The sequence below is a fragment of the Ctenopharyngodon idella genome, chromosome 12, assembly GCF_019924925.1.
Source record: "Ctenopharyngodon idella isolate HZGC_01 chromosome 12, HZGC01, whole genome shotgun sequence".
NCBI lineage: Eukaryota > Metazoa > Chordata > Actinopteri > Cypriniformes > Xenocyprididae > Ctenopharyngodon > Ctenopharyngodon idella.
In genome coordinates, this window is record NC_067231.1 from 6,846,611 (window position 1) to 6,855,843 (window position 9,233).

General features: G+C 36.2%; 1 protein-coding gene across 5 annotated transcripts in view; it reads right to left on the reverse strand.

Moving 5' to 3' along the window:
* exoc6 (exocyst complex component 6) overlaps positions 1 to 8,705 on the reverse strand; it is a 59,882-nt gene extending 51,177 nt beyond the window's left edge. For 2 of the 5 annotated variants that reach the window (XM_051914482.1, XM_051914486.1), the window contains exon 1: positions 8,551 to 8,705. In XM_051914482.1, coding sequence (XP_051770442.1) covers positions 8,551 to 8,681 — 131 coding nt within the window. In that variant the 5' untranslated portion in view covers positions 8,682 to 8,705. Of the gene's footprint in view, positions 1 to 5,774; positions 5,942 to 8,550 lie in introns of those variants that run through there. The other 3 variants (XM_051914485.1, XM_051914484.1, XM_051914483.1) reach the window with 2 other exon arrangements.
* Positions 8,706 to 9,233: the final 528 nt, after the last annotated feature.

Sequence of the window (9,233 nt, forward strand, 5' to 3'; positions counted from 1 at the left end):
TGATGTGAACGCTGTTTTCCGAACTCGGGTGCGCACCTGCAAATGTTAAAAAGCCCCAACGCCACATAAAAAGGGTGGTATGGGGTGTGGTTCATTTAAACTCTGGTACGGTTCGCTGCTGATATGAACGCAATCATACTAAATTGTGTTGAAAAGTGATGATTTTTTTTCAGGATACATTTTTAATTCTGGAGCCCATCTGTTGCACTCTATACCAACAGCATGTTTCAATTAAAATTGTTTAATTATCATCATAATGCACCTTTTTGTGAAATAGGTCTCCATTATCAATGACAAAAATTTGACAACCTAGGTGGAATCTTACTGGCCAAAACGCTGAAATGGAAAACTGTAAAAATGGAAAGCTTATATTGTAAGGCCTAGACCAACTAAGCTGTATTCAGCTTTACAAAACAGTTTGCCCTATATATATATATATATATATATATATATATATATATATATATATATTATATATATATATTTTTTTTTTACATTTATCTATCCCCTGTGCGGTTACCTGTTCGGCCTTTTCCTGCAACCCACATGGAAAATGCTGAGGGCCAATTTCTATAGAAAACACGCAAAGCTTTCTAAAATCGGTACCCACTTCCACTGAATTTCAGGTCATATTACACCCCATAATAGGATATCCTTTCTGCGAATCTGCACACATGCACACAGAACTACTATCAGCAGGACCATGTTCACAACGAGTTTCCTCCTTCCTGTTATTGAATTCAACAGACCAAAGAGCAGCAAGTTCCGGACAACTGCCAGAAGGTACTGAAGGAAATAAAGACAGAGCGAGTAAAAGTCAAGCCTCTTCATTTACGTCTCAAACACAAAACACAGAACATTAGGCTATACATTTACAACTACTGCCACAGGGTAGTTAATGAAACCAAACTACACCCTATTATAACATAAGCTTGAACACAATCCCTGTGTTTACATGCACTTTTATGAAAAAAGGCTTGGGGAATTCCAGATTATTCCAGGGTTTTTGCAAAAAGCAGCATTCTGAAACATCATGTAAACGTGAACAGTGTTCTTCTTATGCTGTTTAAGGGATTAAGACAAAATGGTTTACCACACCCAGTTTTTTGCCAGAGAACACAGCACATGTGGTCATATAAACGCATAAGTGACATTATTACAGGTTTCTGAAGATAATCTATAAGTAACATGGCTGAAGTAACGGAAAAGTGTGGAGAAAGCCGCTTGATGATGGCGGCAAACATTTATTTGGGTTAAAGGGATAGTTCACCCAAAAATTTAAATTCTGTCAACATTTATACACTCTCATGTCAATCCAATCCCACAAGACTTTGGTTAAACTTTAAAACACAAATAAGAGGTTTCTATCCCTCCATCAATGTAACCAAAGCTGAAAGAATGCAAAAAGGTTTGTCGTAAAATGAATCCATATACATATGGGTATATTAGGGCTGTCAAAATGGCTGAAAAACTAAACTTGAATTTTTATACTTAGATATTACTAATATTTTAATTATATTCTAATTTAAAAGGCATAATTTCAGTTAGAGGAAAGAAAGCTTTTGGCTTGTCTCTTGAGGCCACAAGAGGGCGCAATAAGCAAAATATTAAGCCACTGCATTAAATTGTTTATTCAAAAACAATGAAATAATGATTGTCTGTTAAAAAAGAAAAAAAAAAAGTGCATAACGTTTAAACTAACGTTCAGAAATCAAATATAATTTCGGAAATTGCATAAACAATTATGAACATAACAGCATCATATATTTATGGCATAGTTTAACACAAAGAGCCGAAGCACGATCACACAGTGTACTTTTTTGCATTTAAAACACGACATACAGTGGAACGAAAAAAAACCCCCCGCAAAGTCTCGAGACAAGTTTTTTTAAAAGCTGGACTTCTTAAACATGCGGCTCTCTTGTGTGAGACATGTAACCAAGATCTTCTCTATTTCTGCAATGTTTTGCATCTAGCACCATATCTAGTGGGATCAACTGAATAGGCTAAGAAAATCCAAAAAAACCACAACATCGACATCATGGCATCTCGTGCGCCACTGCCTGACACACACCTAAAATTCAAATGCACCGTTTTTTGCATTCGAATGTGCATTTTTATTTTAAATTCAATGAATATTCAAAATTCTAATTTTAATTTGACAGCCCTAGTGTATATAGTGCATAAACTGCATTTTTATTTATTTATTTATTTTTTATATATATTGTAGCCCAATAGTACTTGAAACCAAAAAAAAAAAAAAAAAAAAAACATCATTGAAAACAAATGCTTCTTGCTAGAAAGCTGTTTGAGACATTAAAGTATGTTTGCACATTTTCTTAAAGGCAAAGTTCACACAAAAATGAATATTCCGTCATCATTTATTCACCCTCATCTCGTTCCACACCCTTAAGTCTGTGGTTAACCTTCAAAACACAAATTAAGGGTGTATTCACACCAGGAAAGTTCGCTAGTTCACTTGCTTTGGTCCGGACCAAATACAAAATGTAATTTTTTTTTTTTTTTTTTTTGGTGTGGTTCGCTGTCACACTACCCTTTTTGCAAGTTAACCAAAATTTGTAAACAAAACCAAACGTGTGCTAAAGTCATCCATTCATTGGACAGAAATTCTCACGCAGAGAACTATACCAGAGTTCATTTGGAACCGGACCAACACCACCTCTTCAGCTGGGTCTCGGTATGGTCGTTTGGTCCACACCCGAGTGCGATTGCTGTATTCACACCTGCCCAAAAGATCTGCATCAAGGGGGGGAACGAACTTGAGTTCGATTCAATCTAACCAAACAAGACAGATGTGAATACAACCTAAGATATTTTAAATGAAACCTGGGAGGTTTCTGTCCCTCCATTCTTGAAACTATGTTATGTTTAACGTTATAACATGTCTTTACATTACTTTTTACTTGATGGTTACACCACTTGACCTTTTGAAATGAAATAATTAATTTCAATCTAATATGACTTTGATTTAGTGGAAAAATCAGTTGCTCCAAAATCCCTTATTTTTTTAAATCAAACTGTTTGCCAAATTTAAACATTTAGTACAACCAAGTGGAAAAGCTGAGGCACACCATGATAAAGCACTTTCCGTGCACACCTTTGAGCTTACAAGGTAATATAAATATGTTAAAAGCAGGTGAAGTTTTCCTTCAAAGACTTGATAGGTAACATTTCTGAGGTCTGTTGAATGAGAAAATACAGATGACGTACTGGTAATGATTAATGTGTGAATATCAGTAAAGAACGTGTGGCCTCAGGACATGTTGCACATGCTGGAATGTCGACAAATTTGCATGTCCTGAAGATCTGCTTTCTAGAGGCCTTTATCAACAGCTGGTTTGGCTAACATCCAAAAGAATGAATCTCTCAATACAGTCACAGTTCAATATCATGAGATCAACTAAGTAATATGAGCCATCTAGAACTTCTGTTATATAACAGAAATGTCTCATTTTTATTCACAACAAATTGCAAAGTGATTTATGGCTTCCAGAAGTTTAAGTTATAGCCTAAATGGCTACTACTATCTTGAGAGTTTTCTAACAATATTCACATTCATATTAAGATCTAGATGAGAGCATGCACTCACAGTGCAGAAGGTCAGCTGAATTCTCCTGAAATAATTTCTATAATAATGATCAAGCCAAAAACCCATAAATCCATGGTGTGATGTAGCCAAACTTAAAACATCATAACGACTAAAGCTAAGGGGCAGCTGTGGCCCAATAGTTAAAGAGTCAGATTTGTAACCCGAAGGTCGCAGGTTTGAGTCTCAGTACCGGCAGGAAATGTAGGTGGGTGGAGTGAATGAACACTCTCATTACCCACAACTGAGGTTGAGCAAGGCACCTAACCCCCAATCACTCCCCGGGCGATGCAGCAAAACCAGCTGCCCACTGCTCTGCGTGTGTTTTCACGGTGTGTGTATGTGTGCACTTGGATGGGTGAAATGCAGAGCACAAATTCCGCGTATGGGACACCATACTTGGCCACACGTCATTTTGACTAACAATCTCATGATGAGATACAGCTATGCTCTACTGGAAAAAATATTAAGTCAAGATCATGATTCATGACATCACAAATTCTAATGAAGTAAAAATCAAGTCAAAGAAATGACTTTATCAGAAATCATAAAGCCGATAGCCTCGTGGGCAGCATGCAGTCATATAGCGCCATTGCTCTTTTCGTGAAACGAGTTCGAGTCCCGGCTCGTGGATCTTTACGGATTCCATCATCCCATCATAAAGCCAAAGTACTCATGATGGGATGCTGCAGAACAATAACGAAATCATGATTTTAATCAGAAATCATGAAGCCAATGTCATGACAGGATAGTTGAGTGCTTCCACAATCATGATTTTCATTTTGAAATCATAAAGCCAAAGATGTCATGACGGGATGCAGCTGAGCGCTACTGAAATCATGATTTCATGAGAAATCATGAAGCCAAATATATCATGACAGGATACAGTTGAGTGCTTCTGCAATCATGATTTTTACTAGAAATCATACAGCCAAAGAGGTTATGATGGAACGCAGCTGAACTCTACCAAAATCATTACTTGTTTTCTTTAGAAATCATAAAGCGAAAGATGCCATGATGGAATGCAGCTGAGCGCTACCAAAATCATGATTTTGTCAAAAAAAATCATGAAGACAAAGATCTCATGACAGCACACTGAAGAGCGCTACCGAAATTATGCTTTTTTTTTTTTTTTTTTAGAAATCATGAAGACTCAAATGTCATGATGGGACACACCTGAGCACTACCGAAATCATGATTTTATCAGAAATCATATTAAAGCCAAAGATCTAATGATGGAATGTAGCTGGATGCTTCTGAAATAATGATTTTATGAAAAATCATAAAGCAAAAGATCTCATTATGGGATACAGATATACGATACTGAAATCAAGATTTTATAAGAAATCATGAAACAGGATGTAGAAAATCTTTACTGGACTAAAAAGCATCATCATGAAATCATGATTTCTACCGAAACAGTCAAGCTGAATATCCCATGATGAAATGCCACTGTGCTGAAATCATCAAATTGTGAGCGACATCATGATTTCAACTGAAATGATCCAGCTACAGCTGAGCTCAGAGCAGAATATTAATGTCCAGCTCAACCCAGACTCATTTGCTAACGCCACACCCACCCATATTTCGTCAGCTTTCATCCTTCCGTAGTTGAAATGTGTTTGGAAAAGGAAATAGAGTGTATACTGGAGTATTTAACCTGAAAGAGCTGTCCATTTGGGAAAAACTAAAGCTATTTTCTCCGAGCTTTCCACCTGTCGACAGCCCCATCATATTCATAATGCAGTGAGACCGTCACTGGGCCTGTACCGCTTCACCTCAGATGTTTACATCTTATATTATTAAATCACAACACCAGACAGATAGACATATGCATGGCACAATATGACAAATAATTCACACATCACATCACCCGATATTACTCGCTGAATGACAGAAAAACAACGACCAGCAGCCCGTGTCATTGAATGTGTGTTTGAATCAGTGTCAGGACAGCATACAGCGACCATTCAAAAAAATCATATGGAAAAACACGAAATCACATCGAATCGATCAGTACTTTATTTAATAGCTCTATCAGCAATGACAAAATCCTGCTGAGCTGCATCTTTAGCAAACAAAGGCCTGCTTTCCATCCATCAGACAGGAGAAAACATCACACCACCATCTGAACGTTAAATAAAAGCAGATGATGCACATCTCTCACCGTAGCGTCGGCCCCACGCACGCCGTGTCCGTGCTCTCGATCTCCTGTAATATTCGTTCATGTTCGGTAATAGTCTCCAAGCTTTCGCTCTCCGCCATGTTGGCTCTAATCGTCACAGTGTTCATTTGTGACAATGCTGAGAGAGATGCAGTAACACGAGCCCACCGAAAGGGGGAGCCAGTCTGGCAGCTCGCTGGGTTTGCAGGCCAGAATAAAGGGTCAAGCTAAAATAAGTGGAAGCTTGTAAAAATTGTGTACAACTCTCTTTTCTCATCTCAACACTTTTGATGAATAGCTATGCTCTTAATTTTGTCATTTCATCTAAATTTGTAAGATTTAGTCAGTCAAAAAGGGGTTAATTGATCTAATTTAGTCTCTGGAAAATAGAGTTCTATGACATTAAAGTATTGAATCAAAATAATTGTTTTTGTGTGTGTCTATTTGTTAATGAGGCATTTGTGGAAACATTAATGTTTTTAGATTTGTGGGAAAAAATATTGTTTTTATTTTGAAGTGAAAAGATAAAATTATTATTATTATTTTTAAACTTACCAAAAAATCAACATTGATAACAAGAAAGGATCGTGTGAGACTGGAGTAATGGCCGGTAGAATAAATATACCTTTCAGATGAATCGCTTTTACTGGATTCTGCTTTGTCTGACATTCATTATTCACTAAATTGTAAGAACATCATTGCTTCTTTGAATAATTTTACATTTTGTTCTTTGACAACTATATTAGCAAATGGTTCTGTTTATTTCCCTTAACAACACACTGGCTAATGCATCATCATCATCAGTGTTGGGAAAAGTTACTTTTAAAAGTAATGCATTACAATATTGCGTTACTCCCTTTAAAAAGTAGCTTGCATTACTTAGGTACTTTTTGTGGAAAGTAATGTGTTACATTACTTTTGCGTTGCTTTTTCTCATCTTGGCTGGGCTTGCTTGTTTGTTTTTATAAACAAAAAAAATTCTGTTTTTCACAAATGTGAAGGCCCTTTCATACCAAAAGTGAAATGAATTAGCATGAGGCTGAAGGAAATGCAAATTCACTCCTGTACATTAGAGGGCGCAGCTCAAATAAATCTTTCAGCTGTGCTTCCATTCTGGATTGCAGAAGAATGGGATGCAGGAGAAGAAAATTCACCATTTTTAGTTCAGCAATAAAAACAAAAAAATGAATCAAATGTGATATTTATCCAAGTCGATTTTGCTTAATAGTATGGTTGAATTGGACCATCAAAGGTCAGCAGCAAAAACAATAAAGTGCCATTGCAGGTTCCTGAGTTTGCATTTCACTTTTTTTATTCATTTTGAGGAATACTGAATCTGTGTGATGAGTAAATGCATGTTCATATTTAGTCCAGAACTACAATAACCATCATGTTTACACACAACGCCCTCTGCACTTATTCATATTTCTCTCAAAATGATGACAGGAGAGCCGTCAGTCAATAAATGGGAAAATAAAGTGTAACTTCTGTTACTTACTTGAAAAAGTAACTCAGATTTTTTTTGTAAATTTAAAAGCAATGTGTTACTTTACTAGTTACTTATAAAAAGTAATTTAATAACGTAACCCGCTTTACTTGTAATGTGTTACCCCCAACACTGATCATCACCATTCTGCACATGCTAAACATATCTAAATATTTTACAATTTGCAAGTAAATGCACATTGTTCTTAAAGGGTTAGTTCACCCAAAAATTAAAATTCTGTCATTATATACTCACCCTCATGTCGTTCCACACCTGTAAGACCTTCGTTCATCTTTGGAACACAAATTAAGATATTTTTGATAAAATCCGATGGCTCAGTGAGGCCTCCATTGCCAGCAAGATAATAACACTTTCAATGCCCAGAAAGCTACTAAAGACATATTTAAAACAGTTCATGTGACTACAGTGGTTCAACCTTAATGTTATGAAGTGACAAGAATACTTTTTGTGCACCAAAAAAACAAAATAACGACTTTATTCAACAATATCTAATGATGGGTGATTTCAAAACACTGCTTCATGAAGCTTCGAAGCTTTGTGAATCTTTTGTTTCGAATCAGTGGTTCGGAACGTGTATCAAACTGCCAAAGCCTCGTGATTTTAGTAAACGAAGCTTCTTTAAGACATAAGTGTTCCGAAATTTCAATGTTTCACCACTGGGGGGCGTGACTTTGGCAGCTTAATACACGCTCCGAACCACTGATTCGAAACAAAAGATTTGTAAAGCTTCGACGCTTCATGAAGCAGTGTTTTGAAATCCCCCATCATTAGATATTGTTGAATAAAGTCGTTATTTTTTATTTTTTGGTCTTTAGTAGCTTTCTGGGCACATGAAAGTGTTAATTATCTTGCTGGCAATGCAGGCCTCACTGAGCCATCGGATTTTATGAAAAAGATCTTAATTTGTGTTCTGAAGATGAACGAAGGTCTTAAGGGTGTGGAATGACATGAGGGTGAGTAATTAATGACAGAATTTTCATTTTTGGGTAAATTAACCCTTTAAACCTTTACAATTTAGCTTTCCCAATATGAAAATATTTGTTTCTATTCTTAGACAGTACAGTAATGGTATTTAACGTATTTTGCTGGTGTTTAAATATAACATTAGGGTACGATTGTCTTATACAGCACCTCTTCTTGGCATGCCTTTCACAATATGGTTGCATTGTCTGTAATGATTAATAAGTCATAAATAAGTATTATTACATGTAATTGTGGGAAAAGAGCACGTACGGTTAATCCATCGAAAACACTATTATTTTATCATTTTACCTCAAAGTCGTTCCTAGGGGCAGGTCTACTGATTCCAGTTCTGCAAAAACATTCCCATAGACCTTTCCTTCTCCTTTGTCCTCTTCTTGGGGACTTGTGGGAGTCTTGAGACTGCTACTGCTGCCGTACATGTCTGTGTGTTGTGTTGGGAGAGCTGCGCTCCAGCAGGACATACATATACTATGGTCAGCAGAAAAATGCAACTAAGGAAAAGGGACAGACCTTGTGATCACTAGTACTTTGAATCCAACAAAACAGGCTTAAGTGCTGTCCTGTTAAATATTTCCCAATTGTGCTTCAAGATTTTTCACACTTCTGGACTGGGATCTTTATTTTATGGTACCCGAGTTACTATAAAAGACTCAGAAAAGGTGTGTAATATTGTAAAAATAGTTTACAAATGTTTATGACAAATTCATTTATAATGTATTAAAACTGTTTGTAAGAATGAACTCAAATCGTACAGCATATGTCTTAAATATATTCACAAAAGTTATAATCACAAAAAGTTTTTTTGTTGTTGTTGTTGTTGAAGGAAGTCTCTTTTGCTCACTAAGACTGCATTTCTTTGACTGCATTATTCAGAAAATTAGACTGAAGACTGGAATAATTGCTGCTGGAAATTCAGCTTGGCCATCACAGGAATAAATTACATTTAAAATATATTCACATAGAAAACAGTT